Below are 19,533 nucleotides of genomic sequence, written 5' to 3' on the forward strand. Positions count from 1 at the left end.
AAGGAGAGAACGGAGCAGTAAACAAACCCAACTTCTGCTTCCGTGGTCACAAGATGTCTACTGTCTAATTCATCGATTGCATCAGCTTTGAAAAGATGACAATAACAGACCAAGGAAAAGCCCTTTCATACCACTTTCTCCAGATGTGGGAGAAGGAGGAGGAGTGGTGGCAGGGATGCTGTGCTTATCCCTGACTGCCTCCAGAGTACCTGTCGGGAGGAAAGGAAAAAAAGTACTCTCTCAGTATGTGGGAGGTAGAGGAAATGACACAGAAAAAGAGTCTTGTAACATGTTATCCGCAGTGAGGAAGCACTCCACATTGTGTAAATGGGCAGCACTTTTCACCAAACACAGCTACACTCTCCTGCACTCAACTCAACAGCAGAAAATACCAGTTCTACTGTGACACTGAATTGCATCACTATTAACACTACAAAAGCTCTCACTTAATCTATAGTGCAGACCAAATCCACTCCAGACTGGAGAACAGTGGATAAGGGAGGTTAATAACAGATACAGTTATTAACCACTGTCATTTTTAACTGTGTGCAAGCTGGTGCAACAGGCCACAAGTACAAACTGTACTTCAATAAAAAAAAAATAAAACAGAAACAATTCATACCCACATTTCTAAGGAATTGCGCACCTGAACATGACAACTAAAAGGCGACAAGTGTTTGTTATTCTTTTACGCACTCATCTATATCAAGCTTGGATATTTCCCAGAAAGCCAGGACATACTGTATTTAAAAAGCATTTGAAAGCATTTAATTTGGATGCGGGCCATTTGCATGAGGAAATATAGGCTGTATCTCAGCCACCGCATGGAATACGCTGCTGAGCGCTCCGCGGTTTCAGCCCCTCAGAAATGAAAGGCCCTCACCCGCCAGCAGGCCGAGCACCGTGGGGACCTCCTCCAGTAGCAGCTTGTGAAGCTCCTCCTTGCGGGACACGCTGAGGTCCTCCCTAGGGCACGCTAGCTCCTCCAATGTGGTCTTCAGGAGGATCAGTCCCAGAGGGGCTAGGGTGGGGGACTGGATCAGCTGGACACAGCCACAGGGAACGGGGGAGACACAAGCATGGGTCTCTTTACATGAGCATCGGCATTTGTAATCACCCTCAGTTATGATGTCATCACCCCCAACTACACCCAACTGAAGGTGGAGAGAGAGAGACGCAGAATGAGGAAGGCTACACTGCGTGACTACGCTTTGCTGCTCCCGAGGTGTTGTTTTGTAGCTGTTCACACATGGATGATGTGGTGTTCAAATGAGGTGACAAAAGTGGTTCCTGCAGCCCTGTGCTTAGTGACTTCCTTGTTTTTGGCGTCTCACTCTATATCAGATATGATTCTAATGATACAGAGCTCACACGAGGAATAAACACAAGGTGACAGCGATCAGAATAATTCAGGCCATGTCCCACTTTACTTTTTCAGTGCCACAGCCTGCGATGACTAAAACGCCTCTTCCTTTGCATGGTCTCTGATGTAGTTGCCTTAAACTGAACATGATTGTTGCTACTCTGATAAGCCTTCTCCAATTTTTGTGACAGTGAACTAGTGTAGCTATATTTACTATTTGCCACAAAACATTTGAAGACTATGTTCAGCTGAGACCAACATAAAGCAGAAGTTTAAGTCAATAAGGGACGACACCACTTTCTGAAATGTGGCTAACCACATGTGCCCACTGGCAGCACAAACTACAATTGTTATTACGGTAACTTGATGGTTATTTTACCAACTGTTGCAACAAGCTTACGTCTGCAAATATCAAGAAAATAGAGAAGGGGAATAAATGACTTTGCAAAGTGTACTCTACCTGCAGAATGTTGGTGAAGAAGTCCTGGTAGTAGACAGGCCAGTCCTGCTTGCCGATGTCCACGATGACCTTGCACAGCTTGTTGCGGATGAAGTAGGGCAGGGTCTTGTGCTGGGACAGCAGCAGTTTGGGCAGGCAGCAGCGGATCTCTATCTTGTCCTGTGAGGACACGCCCAGCCACATCTTGTTGATAAGGTTCTGCAAGAGAACATTGAGAGCGAAGCTTCAATTTACGGCCCTCCATTGCCAATTTTTTCAAAAAGCTTGTGTGCAACTCTTATTTTTCTTCGTTCACATATTGTGTGGTTTTTACTGTATTTATAGTTCAACTTAGCAGTAGTAGTGCTAGCAGCTAACAGTGCACAACACAGGAAGCTGCCAGCTTTTCCTTTGTAATTTATATAACGCAGGAATGTGCAATATCTGAATATATAGACTACATCATATTTGGTATTGATAGAGTAGGAGACAGTACTGAAACAAAGAAATAAATAAATGTATACACTCAGTTGAGCACTTTATTATGAACACATGTACACTTACGTAAGCAGCACCTCTCCCCATCCCTCCCTACCTCCCTGTGAACCTTAATTGTTGTCTCTGTGACTTGCTTTGTGTATCTGTATTTTTAGTTGGCTAGGTAAGCAGTGTTTGGGTAATTAACTTTGGTCACTTTTGCTCTGTTTCTTTGTTTCTTTGTTCAAAAAATTAAAAATAAAAATAATAATTGGCCCTCGTCCTTATCTTTGTTGTACCTGTAGCAGTTGAAATTGTACTTCCCTCTAGGGTCTTTCAGCGAACTTATCCCTGGTTATGGGTATGCACTTTGTTGTACGTCGCTCTGGATAAGAGCGTCTGCCAAATGCCAATAATGTAATGTAATGTATTCATGCGATTATATAATCAACCAATCATGGGGCAGCAGTACAATGCATAAAACCATGTAGATATGGGTCAGAAGCTTCATTTAATGTCAATAATCAACCATCAAAATGGGGAAAATCTAAGTGACTTTTACTGTAGAATGATTGTTGGTATCAGAATTTTCACACACAACAGTTTGCAGAGAATGTTGCGAAAAACAAAAAACATCCAATGAGCAGCAGTTCTGCAGGCAAAAATGCCATGTTAATGAGAGGTCAGAGGAGAATGGCTAGACTGATCAAAGCTGATAGGAAGGTGACAATAACGCTAAACAACCACACATTACAACAGTGGTATGCAAAAGAGCATCTCTGAACACACAACACTTCAAACCTCTAAGTGGATAGGCTACAGCAGCATAAGACTTAAGTCTAATAAATACCTAATAAAATGGTAAGTGTATATATTTTATAAATATTTTTATATTTTATATATACATTAAGCAATGTGTCAGAACATTACAGGCTAGAAACCGAATACCATATGAGCAATGTTGTAAGTGTAATGTTGAAGTAGGCCAGGGCAGTGAATGCTGCTCTTTCTGGCTCTGCAACATACACATTATACATCCAGTCTCTCCAGCCGTGGATTTTCTTCCCAAAATCAATGACTGCACTCTTAAATATCAAAGTAAAATTACACGGTTAAATCGAACCATTTCTGCCAAATCCCAAAACAGTAAGCCGTAAACAACCACTCCCACAACCACTTGCAACCTTCATCGGTTTTGCAGAACTAATTGAGTTTTCAACGAATTGCACCATGCTTCAAAGCACTACTTCACATTAATGCACACATTATCTTAACTGTAGATACTGCTTGCCGTTCTCTTCTTCACACATCTCATAAGAATATCAGTAGTGTCAACATACTTGAGTGGACTGGGATTCCCTAAACAAAGAGATGTTTTACACCGAGAACAGTCTGTGACTTTAATTTGACATATACAAAGTGATGAAAAGGGTAGTTTAAGTGATAAAGTAAAGTCTTTTTGTTCCTTTACTGAACAAGCACAGGGCCTGATTTTAATTTTCTTTGTTTATCTGGGGAGATAAAGGTTGAGCTTTGTTAGCTACATAAAGCTCTTTAAAGATCTGAAGCTGTGGTATGTCATGGGCCTCTAGAGTGGGAAATGGACCATCTCAACTCACATGGAGCTATACTCATGAACCATGGCCTTATAACGCTTGTTTTTATAGGAAGAAAACTTTTTATTAACATCCACAGATACTTTTCATAGCTTTCAGAGCAGTATTTTCTCTGAAAAGAAACCTATAAAAACATACACGGATACATGTGGTTACAGATGTCCGCACATGAGTATAAAAATACTTTGCTGCTGGTTATGCAAATGTTATTAAACATGAACTGATGACCATGCAACAACGCTTTCTGTAACTTAATGTGGAATTTCTCAATTTAGCACCCCAGTCATAAGCAATAAATGTCAACTAGGTATATATAATATGTAGGAGATTATTAATGCTAGATTATGCTCCAGAACATTGTTAAGTGATCATTATTGCAAGTACTGTCAGCTGTAATATATGTTTTGAAAATCTTAATATGCCTGGTTACTTGGTTGTGTTCCAGGTCTTGCAAGTGGGCCGAACAGCTACCAGAATAGGCCATGACTGATTGAGGTAGTCTCCAACTGCTCACTGTCCCATGTCAATTCTGATTATTATTCAGCACATTTAATAAAACCGTTTTCCTCCCCAAACTGCAGGAACATGCACTGTAGAAGAGCAGCCATTTTGTACTCGACGCCTGAAACCAGTTCTCTATTTTCAAGGCTCATTACTGCAAAGAGCTTGGAATATGAGGAAAGGACTTTTCTAGTGAAGTAGTTCAGAAAGACTTTAAAACATTTAAGAAGGCTGTGTGGCACTACTCACCTCAAATACTGTCAGACTGTACATCATGATATACTCATTGTGGGTGTTGGAGAGGAAATAGAGACAGTACCGCCAAGCCCCTGTCTGCTGAGCAAAATTATTCAACAGCTCCTCTGCAGGAAATTAGAGGGAGGAGAAAGCAATTAAATCAAAAGTTCAAGGCCACATTGTAATAAGACAGATTCACCATTAGACAAGCATTTAAAAAAAACATTGAGAACTTCAAGTTATAGGCCAAATACTTTTCAGACATTGATAGCTAGAAGAAGTCCAACATGGTGCTACCATAAATTAAATCTTAACTCTTAACATAAATATATGGAATATAAAATGCTGAATCATTATGAATCAACATTTAACTTCCCTGCTTGCACCCTTTTGTATAATGGGTGTAGCATCTCAGCTGTAGTTGAACTGCAAGTCCACCGTGTAGCTGGAGTGCAAAGCGACCATGACTCACCGATCTCCCTCTTGCGCTCATTGGAGGTGCGGCTATGGAAGAACTCCGACATTAGACTTTCCAGCGCACGAAGCGAGCCCTCTGCCGATGCCTGGGTATGCAGTTTTGGCAATAGGATCAGGAGGTGACGAATGTGACCAGGAAGAATGGGGAAGAGGTAGAAGAGAGACAGGCAAACAAGCTGTGACAGACAGTCATTAACAGCTGCCAAAACATGCTCTCATCCATCTGTTGCACAATAAAACTTAGTAAACCATCTTCTATAAACATTAAGACATGCTCATTAGATTACAAGCATTTATAGATTGGGAGAAATTCATTTGAAATCAGGGTTCTGTGATACTACAGCAAGACATGCAAGGTATTAAAGCTACTTCCTTAGTGCACAGCTCCAGTGAGTTACCAGATACGTCACCTTTTTGAGTTCCTTCATTTGCACACTGGTGTTGTTTTCTCTTTGCTTCATTCCATAATTTGCTTATGGCAGATAGGGAATAACATTTCATATGCACATGCATATCAAATGCATAACATGACAATGTACCACAACTAAATTAACAAACAGAAAAGCTCAGGCAGTTGTTTTTGTTTTTGGAGTCATTTGCACTGAAGCAAGACTGGTAAGGTAGGGCCTGCATGTCATTTGGTCAGGAAGTAGGAAGTGACAATCACAAGTTGAACCAAAGGGCTGAATGTGTGTGTGCTGGGAAAGTATAGAGAGCAGTGGAGGAGAGGGATAATGGAATACTTGCACTCCACATCCCAACATTTTTCACCTGAAACCGTGCATGCATGTTGCAAGCTGCCAAGTTAAATTTATGTTTAGATGCTACGACAAAAAATAGCATTACTACAGACTTGTATGCATGCATGCGAGCCAGCTGGTTAGTTTTCTGAAAAAGCAACATTCAAAAAGCAAATTGATAACAAAGGCAAAATTACTGGGTAGCGAGGGCACTGTTCTGCAACATTAGCACCATTAGCACTACTTCATTTTGTGAGAGTCCTCTACCTTCTGTGATGACAGTTCCTCTGATCTGGACAACAACAGTTCTCTGGTTGGGCACACTTTAGCATCATCTGTGGCTACAGTGTATGCAAACCATACATAGTGGAGGCCAAAATAATAGCACGAGATGTTTCTTCGGCTGAATATTAAGGCAGGCTGTCACCTACTTACAGTATGTGCTTTGGATACAATTGTTGACCCTAAGTATGTATATATATATACTGTTGTGAAAAAGCATCGATAGACACCAGAAGAAGTTGTGTTTATTATAGTATAGTCCAGGGGTCGGCAACCCTGGTCCTGGAGAGCCGCAGGGTGTGCTGGCTTTCGTCTCCACCTTAAAATAAGCAAGCGACTCAGACCCAAGAAACCAGGTGAGGTGAGTTAACTGTGTAATCAACGGCTTTCATTGATCAATTAATGCCAAGCAACAACGAAAGGCAGCACACCCTGCGGCTCTCCAGGACCAGGGGTCCCGACCCCTGGTATAGTCCAATAGAAACATCCTGATGCAGAACAATGTCCTGTCGGCCATTTTACTTTGCTGGAGTCCCACGGCACAGATGATTCATCAAGATACATTCATCAGTCAATTTTAACAAAACTCAGGGCAATACAAATGTTTCAATATATATATATATATATATATATATATATATATATATATATATATATATATATAGTGGTGTGAAAAAGTGTTTGCCCCCTTCCTGATTTCTTATGTTTGTCACACTTAAATGTTTCAGATCATCAAACAAATTTAAATATTAGTCAAAGACAACACAAGTAAACACAAAATGCAGTTTTTAAATGAAGGTTTTTATTTTATTAAACCTAAATGGCCCTGTGTGAAAAAGTGATTGCCCCCCTGTTAAAACATAACTTAACTGTGGTTTATCAAACCTGAGTTCAATTTCTCTAGCCACACCCAGGCCTGATTACTGCCATACCTGTTCGCAATCAAGAAATCACTTAAATAGGACCTGCCTGACAAAGTGAAGTAGACCAAATGATCCTCAAAAGCTAGACATCATGCTGAGATCTAAAGAAATTCAGGAACAAATGAGAAAGAAAGTAATTGAGATCTATCAGTCTGGAAAAGGTTCTAAAGCCATTTCTAAAGCTTTGGGACTCCAGCGAAACACAGTGAGAGCCATTATCCACAAATGGCGAAAACATGGAACAGTGGTGAACCTTCCCAGGAGTGGCCGGCGGACCAAAATTACCCCAAGAGCGCAGCGACGACTCATCCAAGAGGTCACAAAAGACCCCACAACAACATCCAAAGAACTGCAGGCCTCACTTGCCTCAGTTAACATCAGTGTTCATGACTCCACCATAAGAAAAAGACTGGGCAAAAATGTTCCAAGACGAAAACCACTGCTGAGCAAAAAGAACATTAAGGCTCGTCTCAATTTTGCCAGAAAAAAGTCTTGATGTTCCCCAAGACTTTTGGGAAAATACTATGTGGTCTGACGAGACAAAAGTTGAACTTTTTGGAAGGTGTGTGTCCCATTACATCGGGTGTAAAAGTAACACCGCATTTCAGAAAAAGAACATCATACTGACAGTAAAATATGGTGGTGGTAGTGTGATGGTCTGGGGCTGTTTTGCTGCTTCAGGACCTGGAAGACTTGCTGTGATAAATGGAACCATGAATTCTGCTGTCTACCAAAAAATCCTGAAGGAGAATGTCCGGCCATCTGTTCGTGACCTCAAGCTGAAATGAACTTGGGTTCTGCAGCAGGACAATGATCCAAAACACACCAGCAAGTCCAAGTCTGAATGGCTGAAGAAAAACGAAATGAAGACTTTGGAGTGGCCTAGTCAAAGTCCTGACCTGAATCCTATTGAGAAAAAGGCGGTTCATGCTCGAAAACCCTCCAATGTGGCTGAATTACAACAATTCTGCAAAGATGAGTGGGCCAAAATTCCTCCACAGCGCTGTAAGAGACTCATTGCAAGTTATTGCAAACGCTTGATTGCAGTTGTTGCTGCTAAGGGTGGCCCAACCAGTTATTAGGTTTAGGGGGCAATCACCTTTTCACACAGGGCCATGTAGGTTTGGATTTTTTTTCTCCCTTAATAATAAAAACCTTCATTTAAAAAACTGCATTTTGTGTTTACTTGTGTTGTCTTTGACTAATATTTAAATTTGTTTGATGATCTGAAACATTTAAGTGTGACAAACATGCAAAAAAATAAGAAATCAGGAAGGGGGCAAACACTTTTTCACACCACTGTGTATATATGTGTATATGTGTATATATATATGCTATATAGTTTTAACTACATAAAGAGTTCAAAAACATGTCCACAGTTCATAAAGCAATTGGCTGTGTAACACTGAAGAATGAGCAATGAACTTCACTGTATGGCCAATATGAAACAATTGCACCAGACTTAGTAGTTTTAAATATTCTTTGAGAAGATATTATTAGAATAAATAAATACTGTATGTAAGTTTTTGTTGTTTATCGTTTTCCAGGGCTGGTCTATGGTTTACATTTAACCTTCCTGTTGGAAATGAACAGGCAAACACAATTGCTGGATTGATAACTGGTTTATTTGTTATCATTAGAACACATTTTTCATGACTGAGTCTAAACTGAGCTGCCGCTGTATGGACATTGAAGAGAAAGGATGGGGGAGGAGACTTCCATATGAAGAGGTAGTAAGTGAATTACATGGTTAAATAGAACCATTTGTAAAATTCAAACACAGTAGGTCACAAGCAACCATTTCCTACATTTTAAATGAATACGTTCTGTGAATGAAGCTCAAAAGTTGTACAGAGGCTCCCAAACACTGAACAAGACTGAGAAACCTTAAAAATAAGTAAAATAAATTCAGTCTGGTAAATCAGTGTTTCCGAATAAGAACAATGCATAGAAAAAGGAAGACGATGGACGACAATTAAAACATATGCCTAAATTGTTGCTCCCCATACTGAAGCTCTAAGTGATTTATCTAACGATGCACCTATTCTGAGTTCTGAGGCGCACGAAAAAAAAGAAAAAAAAAGTAATGGTAGTCAAGATCGCCCAGCACACACGTGTAATTGTGGACTTACACAGACTTCAAGGAATCATTCCAGACCCAAGGTGCTGGATCTACTTGCACTGCCCCAGCACATTAACGAAACGTATTGAAAAATGAACTCTGAATGAACTCAGAACTGGCCAGCCAATGCACCTTTACATGAAGAGATTACTCGAATGCAAATGCCTAAATTAATGTAAAATTATAAACATATCAGAAAACAACACATTTCCTGGTAACAAGTGCCTGTGGGAAGAAAATGGACTTTGCCCTGTTCGATTGAAATACTAGCCAATACATTGAACACATTTAGACAATTAGCTAGCACCGTGGTGTCGGTTGCCATTGGCCCTGTGGCTACAGTTCAACATTCTCATAAGAAAACAATCTTTTAAATACTCACCATATCCGGAGTTAACGGATTCAAGCGCACCCAGCTAGTTTATACTTAAGGCGTTGTCTAACTTACTCCGATGATGTTCAGTCTGTCCATCTCGCTGTGTTAACGTTACTGGTAAAGAACACACATTTGTGTGGTGATCATAGCCATGTAGCAGTAGCCAAATATTCGCAATGGGCGATATCAACAGCTCAGCTGTAGCTAATGGTAATTATGTTGATAAAGTCACTTTTTTACATAGCTAGATGAAATGAAAAATATAATCTCTCCGCTTCTTATTGGCTACAAGCTATGCCTATTTCGCTTCTGCCTACTGCGTTGAACTCCGTTTGGACGCTTCCGTCATCCGATCAGCAGGTCATCACAGCCTTGTCGCTGCTTCCTCTTCGGTAACGCAGCCCCTCCCCGCCGGAAGTTAAATTGACATTTTCAGCCAGAGTGTGGTCTGATAATTTTTTTGATGAATCGAAGACTGCCCTGCAAGAAATATTACTAACTTGTTTGTACACGTTGTTGTTCAAGTGATTTATGCTGACATTTGTCAAACCAGAGCAATAAGCACATTATTACACGGTATTTGGCAGCAAACGGAGCAAAACTATAAATAAGGTTACAAGCATGTAGCCTACTGCAGCAACCCTTTTCATTCTTTTCAAATTTCCGTTGTCTTGTTAAAGATAGCGTGCTGAAACTCATCATACAACCAACAATGTATGGCTCAACCCCAAATAATTTAATATAGCCATGCTTAGTAAAAATGTGGTGCCATAATTGCCTTTCAAATGGAAAATGGGTAATATGGGATAAGATCTTGAGACTTTCAGGACATCCCTGCTGAATAAAAACAGCCCATTCTTGAAATCATCATGTGATCATTAGAAAATATACTAGAAGTAAGCTATAGTGATATATTGAAAACCGGACATAGGCTACATGAGGCAAAAATGTCCAGGTGAAATTGACTATCTAAAACTTTCAATATACTTTGATCAATCATCATCAAACAAAAGACTTATGATGTATGGACTCTAGAAACTATGTGTGTAAAGCCACATTTAAATTGACTGGTGGAAGGGGCTAGTCGAGATATAATATTTCAACATAGCTTGGACTGCCATCAATTTCCTCCACTAGGGCGTGGCCTTGTGGTTAAGATTCAGGCTTTTGAAACACAAGCTTGTTGTTTCAGATTCTGAAGCCCCCATGCCATTTCTAAGACCAATGAGCAATCAGCCTGCAAGAAACTGTCAAAAAAAAGCAGATTTCTGAAGATTCATAAACTGTAATGGAGCGGGGTCGGAGGACCAAACGTGACCAAGTTGGGTTGTAAAAGTTACCCACAAGATGTGATAACCACTAATATTTTCTGGGGGTCATCCCTAGAGACTAGGGATACATCCCAGAGGAGGAAGGATAAATAACTTCCCTGGCAATCAACCGACCAATAAAATAACCTTTCAAAATGGTTGTGAAGTCTAATCTGACTCGAGTGAGGAAATAACAAATGGCAGGGAAACTCAACCTCACACCTGACTGATTATGGCGGTAGTAAAAGACGAGGCGAGTAATAACTAGGTACGTGAACAGAGCCTGGGAGAACACTATGATACTGCAACGATGTACACCACTTGACTTTAGGAAAGTAGCAACCAGGGATATTCACCAGACACTTACCTCGACCCATCTGACTATGCAGAAGACTTACAAATGTGCCAACTAAAAGCATCTACTGCACCAAGGATTATTCAACACAGACCCCAGGGCAGTCAGAGAGTCCTGCGAGGCTCTTTGATGAGAGGGACGGTCTCCAACGACCATGCATTAAGTCTCGGTGAATCCCCACACAAATAGCAACAGTATACAGTAATAGTAAACAACTACAATATGCTTCTCAGCTCCACCACGAGTGCAGGAGACCTAAGAGGAAGCGAGATAAATACACAAACAGCCACAAAGATCTCCCATATTGAGCTCTGGGCAATTGAAGATTCGCTAGACTCACACCGGGAGGAACGACAACTCCAAAATCACATATTTAACATTAATGTAGTACATTAACAAACCTGCACTAAGAAGGCAACAAAGAGCATAAGTATGTCATGCATGACATACTTATGCGGAAGAACCCTAAAAACACAATCTGCCATGGAGATCTTCCACCAAAGATCCCCAGACCATCAGGGGTGTGCAAAAATCTCAAAGGATGTCATCTCCAACAGCGGCGTCTTGAGCCTTAGTGCTATACACACACAACAAAAGACAAAAGACAACATGACCAAAAGAAACACCTCGCTGTACCAAAGTAAACACAATGCGGTGCCAAGAACAACCTCCACGTATGGACAGGGGAAACATTGACTTATCCCTTATGCTTGATCAAGGCTGAAAAGAGTCTGAGCCAGTCTTAGCCACTGACAGAGGGCCTCAGTACTCCTAGGTCCACACTACCTCAGCCTAATGCTCCTTCCTCCCAACAGGTAGCTTTCAGACAAGGTGAAAACTAAGTGGACGAACAGCCAATGAAAGCAGGCGTGCGAATAAGGGTACAATAAACACAAAACCCCAACACTTGGCTAAGATAGAAGGAAGCTGCTAATGGGGTCTCAATTCTCAGAGGAATCCTGTCTTCCAACGGTTGTGTGTATGAAATTTGTGCACAAAATCAAATGTGCAGGTGAAAGTGTGACAGACTTTCCTCACTACCCTAAGGTAACAAAGGGTCGCTGCGCGTTCAGCTCCCACACCTTCTCGCCACAATGTGAAATGGGAGCCGCGGTGGTGCAACAGGCTAAGATGCAGAGGTTTGTTGCAGTTGCACACCGAGCCAAAAAGCCGAGTTTGGCTCTCGTGGAGCGGCATAATTGGCTCGTAATAATAAGGCGGTGTATCCCCAGCTAGCACCAATTGGATCAGATATAAAGGGTATAATTGGCTACCAAATTGGGAGAAAAAGGGAAAAATTTTCAAAAGGGGAATTTTCAAAAATAAATAAATAAAAATTGGAGGATTCAACAAATAAACACTGATTCAAATAGAAAGACACGCAACTGACCTTCATTGCTAATCAGACCACACGTGGAAGACAATTGGAATCAGTCGTTGGCATGAGGGAACTACCTACCTTACCTGATCGCCGTTCATTGTCAAAGTGAAATTAATTATCAAAGTGTCAGAAATGGGACAAGGAGTAGTGCTTGAATTTCCAGAATAGAAGTACAAAACCATCATATAAACATATTGAAAGGTCATGGCCTTTCTGTGAAGCTCTGACGAAGGTCCACTGACTTGCTTGTTTTTACAATTAATAAATTGAGGTCACTTTTTGCAAGTATAATTATCTTCAGTCATACCTGTAGTCAAATGTTTTTGGATTTGCAAATCTTATTTTCATTTTGGAAAGGCCAGAGCCTAACAAAATTGGCCAATAATTGTCCTGGTCTGACTTAGCGTATTTGTCTATCTTGTCTGTGTTTCATAATGTTTTCACTGTCTATTTGTGATGGGTGCTTGAAACCCTATAATTGCTGCTTGTAGCTGTATTTAAATGATTAAAGTGTCTATCTACAATTGTTTTGGTGGATTTTAGACTCTTTTACTAGGAGCAAGTCAAGTGCTCAATTTTCTTTGAAGATAATCCAATGGTAGCATATTTAGAGACTCTGTAGCTCTCATTAAACCTCACCAAATTTGAATATGTGGTGGGAACGGAGCATGTGACACCAGCTGTGGAAAACAGCATATAGAGGAGCAAGTTAAGAGTGCAAACACATTGAATTGATATTGTTACGAAAATGCCATCATCAAATATTTAAAATCTACATTTTAATATGACAAAAATATTGATTGACACTTGAACATTTTCAACAAAAGATGCAAGTCTAAAGTGCACCCTATACAGTAGGTACATAAAATTGCACCCCTAGCCAGAAATAGATCATTTCTTAGTACCTTTTTTGCTTGTAAAAAGTATTTAGTCCCCAAATGAAATATTGTTATACTTTCAGGGAGTCCTATGTAATAATTGTGTCAAATAAATGTGGGCTCTTTGGAGCAAGTAGGCTATTTGAGTCTTGATGAGTAACACCCAGAGGGAAGTCTGTACTGTATACTGTGTACATTGATGACAGGGAGCTTGTGGGGTACCATAATACACTCAAGACACTTCAATATTTATTGTACTGTTGTTCGGCAATTGTTCAGAGTTTATTAGAGGCAATCAGAGAAGTCAAAAAGTACATGAGGCTGCACTGGTTTCTCTGATCAAAAGAGCATGAACTGCATTTGAGCAGTATGTCTTCCCTGTCATAATGATTCAGATAAAGGCACTATATAGACTATATGCCAACCATTCAAATGACTGGTTTTGTACAAACACACGTGATTTAATGGAGAATTAATTTGCTGTCTATATGCTGCACTCAAGGGAATTATCCTGAGCACTATTTTGAGAGCAAGCTTCAAACTGTCTAATGACAGAATTTAAACTGGTCTTTCTCATCTCCCTGTTGCCTACTGAACTTGATGATGAACCTCTCTTGTGCTTTGCTGCTGCGAATCCAAGAAAAGAGCCAACCAGGACTACCGTTAGCTGAGTGGAAACTTCATTTTAATCCCTGCTCCTTGGCTGCTTCGCCAATGTGTCATCGTGGGCTTGATGGAAGGCAAGTGCATGTAAATGGACACCAGATTAGCCCGGCAAGTGCTGAACGGTTCTGGGATCAATACACATCAGAGTGCCTGGCGTGTACTAATGGAGCATGTGGCCTCGTCTGGAACATTATTGTGCAGTGATGAATGGAAGAAGCCCAAAAAAAAAAGCCAGTACTATTGTTCAGGACCACAGGTCTGTCAATACACTTAGACAGTCTGTTACCTCTGCATCTGATTTCTGGTAAAATTAGCCCCTCTTTTCTGGGTGGGGTGCTTTTGCTGAGGAGGGAGGAGGTTTGAACAGTAATGCATTGGGAAATAAGTGGACAGCTACTTGAACGATCCATTTTATGTGATGCAGCAGGTATATGCAGTCTTGTGTTGCCTCTAGACTCTAGGGTTTGGGGTCCATTTTTACTATCAACCTGCATGAGCCAAGGAAATCTCTCTGTTTTGAAATTCCCAACATATCATTTGAACCATTTGTGCACGTATAGCAACTAAAGTAGCCTTCCATGGGTAAGTATCATTTATTAAATGCTTTTTAAAAAAAATATTCCTATGATGGGTTGAAATCATATTGTTTGTGGGGTTGATTAAGATGCATTTTAGAAAGACGTGGTATGTTGTTATTACTGTACATTAATATGAAGAAGTCCAGGCCACAGGTCATGCTGGAAGAAGCACAGTGCAGAGTACTTCAATCCAAAATGGATACATCCTTTAGTGATACCTCTATGAGGCAATTACAGATTTAGAAGTAGATGTTAGATGCAACATGGGCTCCATAGGTACTGTAGGGGTTAAACAGACCTCCAAACTAACTGTTATCATCAGGGCAAACACTGCTGGTGGCTGTAATCCGCCAAATTACTGAAATTAACTTGCCAGACGTGATAATCCATTCATACAGCTCAGCAAAATCATTTTTAAAAAGGTCTTTGAGGCTTTAGATAGATTCTGAAAATGGTACACTAGATTAATGTGAATGGCTACATACTGCATGTCACAATGAAAGGTATTATTATATTGTTCTGTTCTTTAAAGCAAAGTTCTATTTTGGGGTATTTTTTTATTTTTTTTGCATTTCTTCTGTATCTTGTATAAAGAAGTTGTCTTAAAGGTATATTATTATCAGTATAATTATCATTATTATTATCCAATAATCATGTAAATTAGTCATAATTGTGTAATATACAAGAATGAGATTACCCTATAAAACAATGGGAATCAACAAAAAATAACAATCAATCATACACTTAAACTAGCAGAATATTGCCCCTGCAAATAATATTACAGCTTGCCAATGTATGGTTTATACGTTGGGATAGACTGTTATTAGAAGGGTTTTATGTTGTCTTAAACCTTCATTCTACCCACATTATGTGGAAAATGAAATACTGGACATATACTTGCTTTTACTCGGTGTGTACCCTGTTCTTTACAGTTCCACTGAATTGAAAGAGAAAGGCTTGCTTGATATGGTGTTTAGCCCTACGGGCATGAGGAGAAACCGTTTCCCCCCTGAGCTGAGGTGTGGATGTGAAATTCCCACATCATGAAAAATGCATTAAAATACATTTCATATATACTGGAGGTGAGCTACCGTGCATGAGTGGCAGGAATGTGCCATCTCCTTTTCATGGAAAGCCTCACCCTGGCCAAACATTTGTCCATTCTGTGGAAATGTAAAGGTGAAGGTTTTTATGAAGTGGCGTACACGAAAATATAAGGTATAAAGGGGATTTTTAAAATGACAGAAGGGGAGAGAGAACCTTGAGGTTTCTCCTGGTCTGACAGAATATATTGTATGAGCTCAGGTCTCTCTCACTCTGCAGAGGATTGGGAAGGTCGGGGTGTCAGGTTTCTCTGTTTATCTTACACTGGGCTGGAACTGAGCAGAACGGTCTGTGGCAATGCAGTATTATTTAGAATAATCAGACAGATGATTGCTTTCTGTTTACTCTGTTTAAGCAAAAAAGTCTGGGCTTCAGATCAGTTCAATTTCCGAAAATCTGATTATTTGATTAATGTAATAAAAGAAAAAAATATTGGATTATTTTGAAGAAGAAGAAGAACAAAAATATACATATATATATATATATATATATATATATATATATATATAGAAATGATAGTCCCATTTTACATTTTATTGAAATATTAGGTAAAGTACATTTGTATAAAATAAGTAGTACGCTGAAATAGATCTAGTTGTGTAACTGACAATTTCTTGCCCTAATATAATTAATGCATTCAGAAAGTGTTTTCTGATAAAAAAAATAATTGATTATTCTTATTCATTAAATGCAAACATTCATCACTGTCACTGCTTCTGCTGCAGTTTGAACTTGCAGTGCTAACAAGCTCTCCCAGGAAAACCACGCTCTGTGCAGACTCCAGGAGTAATTTGTCAGCATGATGAGCAGCATACAGTATACTGTAAGCACAGAGCACCCTGTCGGTCTGCCTCCATAGTGCCTTTCCTTTTTTCCTTTAATCTGCTGCACCAAACGCGTCCAATTACAATTCACAGAACATTCTGTTCCTGTTTATCTGTTTTCTTTATATAAAGTTCACCAAGTCTCCATGGGTGTTTGAATGGCAAAGCGACTATCTACAGTACCTGCACTGTGGGACAGAGGAGGAGGAATGGAGTCTCTGTGTCTGTTCTGTTCAGGCACTGGAAACCGTAACCTTAACAAGAATTGCAGGTCAGTAAGCAAAGGCTTTGTGTTGTTATTTTCCCCACCCGCTGGTTTATCTTTGATAATCCATAACTGACGCTTATCTCTATGCAGCCTTTGTTGAGTGTGTGATACTCAGGGGTCATGATATGGATTCAAAGAAAAAGGTAGTGTGCAGTATTATTTTTGCTTGCTTTGTTATCCCCTATTTTCCAATTCCAGATTGCAATGTGATAATGTAACTGGAAGATGTGTGCAGTGGAGGACTGCCGTGACATTTGGTCATGTACATGAAAAAGCAATCTGCATAATCGCCCTGCCTTATTTTCACCTGTTTCAGAGGTTAATTGTTTCATTCAGCACAGTGATTGCACTCTGGTGCATGTACTCAAAGCACGAATAATGGCTCAACATATTTCACCTGTCCTAGTGCATCCATTAGTTTAGTGAATACTGAAAAATAGTCCCCATATTAATAACTTCATTGAGCTAACCTTAGAAGAGAAGAGCAAAATATATTATTATTATTATTATTATTATTATTATTACAATTAATATGAATAATAACAATAACAATAACAATAATAATAATCAGCATCATAATAATAATCACAATCATAATAATCATAATCATAATCTCTCCCCCACCATGTTCTCCAACTGACCTGTATTATGTTGCTAAAAACCATGCAATATGATATGATAATATCATATTGAGCTCAATACAAAAATGATGGTTCCTGTCCCCTGGTCCACCCCTTGGACACTCGCTCTCATGTATCCAGTCCCCATCATCCCCATCCTGGCAATGTAGCACCATCCACCTATACATAGCGTTACACAAAACAAAACACATCACTATATCATAATTTCCAGTCAAGCAGCATAAGCTATTTAAATTTGATAAAGGCACTGATAGTAGATGATAGCACATTGGAAGGTTTCGTGCTGTTGTTTTATTAATCTTGTGCATCTCAAATATAACCTTGCAGGTTCTAATCTTGTGCAAATTATTGGATAGGAGGAAGATGGAGAGATATGATGAGCTTGAGGAAGGAGTCCCATATGTGGCACGTCCAGGGATAACATTTCTACAGTATGTGACAGGAAGAATTACAAAGGACAGTGTATGGTGTTGAGACCAGTTCAGGACAACCCTTACTGCACATAAAGAGCATAGCACACAGGCACACAAAGTGGAATGGTTCATACATATCCTCCTATAGCATTGGATAAGGATAGCCATTCTCCACCAATATAAATATGCATGTGCACCTGCAAGTCATGCATGTGCATGCTAAATAAATTCACCTTTTACTCCCGCGTAATCACTTCTCACATAAGCAACCTACCGGATTATCCAACCACCTCATTTAAATGTTAATGTCAGTTTCTAATCAAGATTGACAGCTTGGCAAAGAGCCAGCTTTTATGATACTGTTTGTGTACTATTTAACAGTACAGCCATATATAGAGCTAATGGACCTCCTCCTACAATATGTGGTGGATTTTAGGTATACCATCAAACAGGGGTCAATGCCAAACAAGGGTAATAATTCCAGAATCCCCATGTGCCCAATTTCGAAAAAAGTGCACAAGTTCAGCTCATAAACTGTAACTATAATGTGACAGCATACAATCTGTTGGCTATTCATCGTGTTTAATGTAGGCTGGCTGGCATCCTGCAGTATGTCACTGCTGAAAGCTGCTAGGACATTTTATGACACTACTGTCAATATGTGGAGCAGCAAAATGCTGTTCTGGCAATGGCAGTTCATGGCCTGGGTCTCAGGCAGTTTTTAATCATTGGCAGCTCTCAGACTTATTAACCTGTAATCCTCGTCTCTACATGACATTTGTGCCAAAAAAAGGGCTTTGGGCAGCAGAACTGTGCACTGTTTTCAATTTTGTTTCCAGTGGGCATCCATTCATTGGCATGATAGAGGAATGCGTTGGTGACTAAGGACTGTAGACAGGCATGACTCCTTGGCATTATGATTTATTTTGTTGTGATTAATGAACTTAGAAGCTAATATGACCATAGATATCTCTAGTATGATATATCTTTGCTGTTCTAGGAACTTGTGTCTGTGGAATGAACAGCATAATTAGCATCTTAAGGAAAAGGCAAAGGTCCTACTCAGATTATGTATTGGCATGTGATGAGTGAAGACAAACAACCTTGACTACTCAGATAATGTTTTTTTAATTTTACTTAGACTGAACAAATGGTAAATGTCTGCATTTATATAGCAGACCTTTATCCAAAGCGCAGTACAATTGATGCTTCTCATTCACCCATTCACACACCAACGGTGATCGAATGCCATGCACTTGGGGGTTTGGTGTCTTGTTCAGGGACACCCAGGGCAGGATTGAACCAGCAACACTCCAACTGCCAGACGACTGCTCTGACATCCTGAGCCAATGTCACCCCAACAACGACTATGAACAACTATGCAGTCAGAATTTTCCTCAAGGTTTGTGCCCTTGGTTAACAGATTGTTTCTATACGCCGAGGGAAAACAAAAAACAAAAACAAAAAATTAGCCCAAACAAAACTGGCAACTTGCAGACAGACTGGTGTTACACAAGTAAACAATTCTGAACACTCTGGTCTTCATCAGGCAGCAGAACATG

At 39.9% G+C, this 19,533-nt stretch overlaps 1 protein-coding gene across 2 annotated transcripts in view; it reads right to left on the reverse strand.

The window, feature by feature from the left end:
* The window catches only part of LOC133121568 (exportin-6-like), a 28,862-nt gene extending 18,934 nt beyond the window's left edge, over positions 1-9,928 (reverse strand). For both annotated transcript variants that reach the window (XR_009708017.1, XM_061230836.1), the window contains exons 1-6: positions 9,560-9,928; positions 5,106-5,196; positions 4,646-4,758; positions 1,824-2,021; positions 884-1,043; positions 132-209 (exon numbers count right to left, since the gene is read on the reverse strand). Coding sequence is in view for 1 of the 2 variants with exons in the window: in XM_061230836.1 (XP_061086820.1) it covers positions 132-209; positions 884-1,043; positions 1,824-2,021; positions 4,646-4,758; positions 5,106-5,196; positions 9,560-9,562 (643 nt within the window). In the remaining variant the exon portion in view is untranslated. The remainder of the gene's footprint in view (positions 1-131; positions 210-883; positions 1,044-1,823; positions 2,022-4,645; positions 4,759-5,105; positions 5,197-9,559) is intronic.
* Between the last annotated feature and the right edge of the window lie 9,605 nt (positions 9,929-19,533).

The sequence above is a fragment of the Conger conger genome, chromosome 2, assembly GCF_963514075.1.
Source record: "Conger conger chromosome 2, fConCon1.1, whole genome shotgun sequence".
NCBI lineage: Eukaryota > Metazoa > Chordata > Actinopteri > Anguilliformes > Congridae > Conger > Conger conger.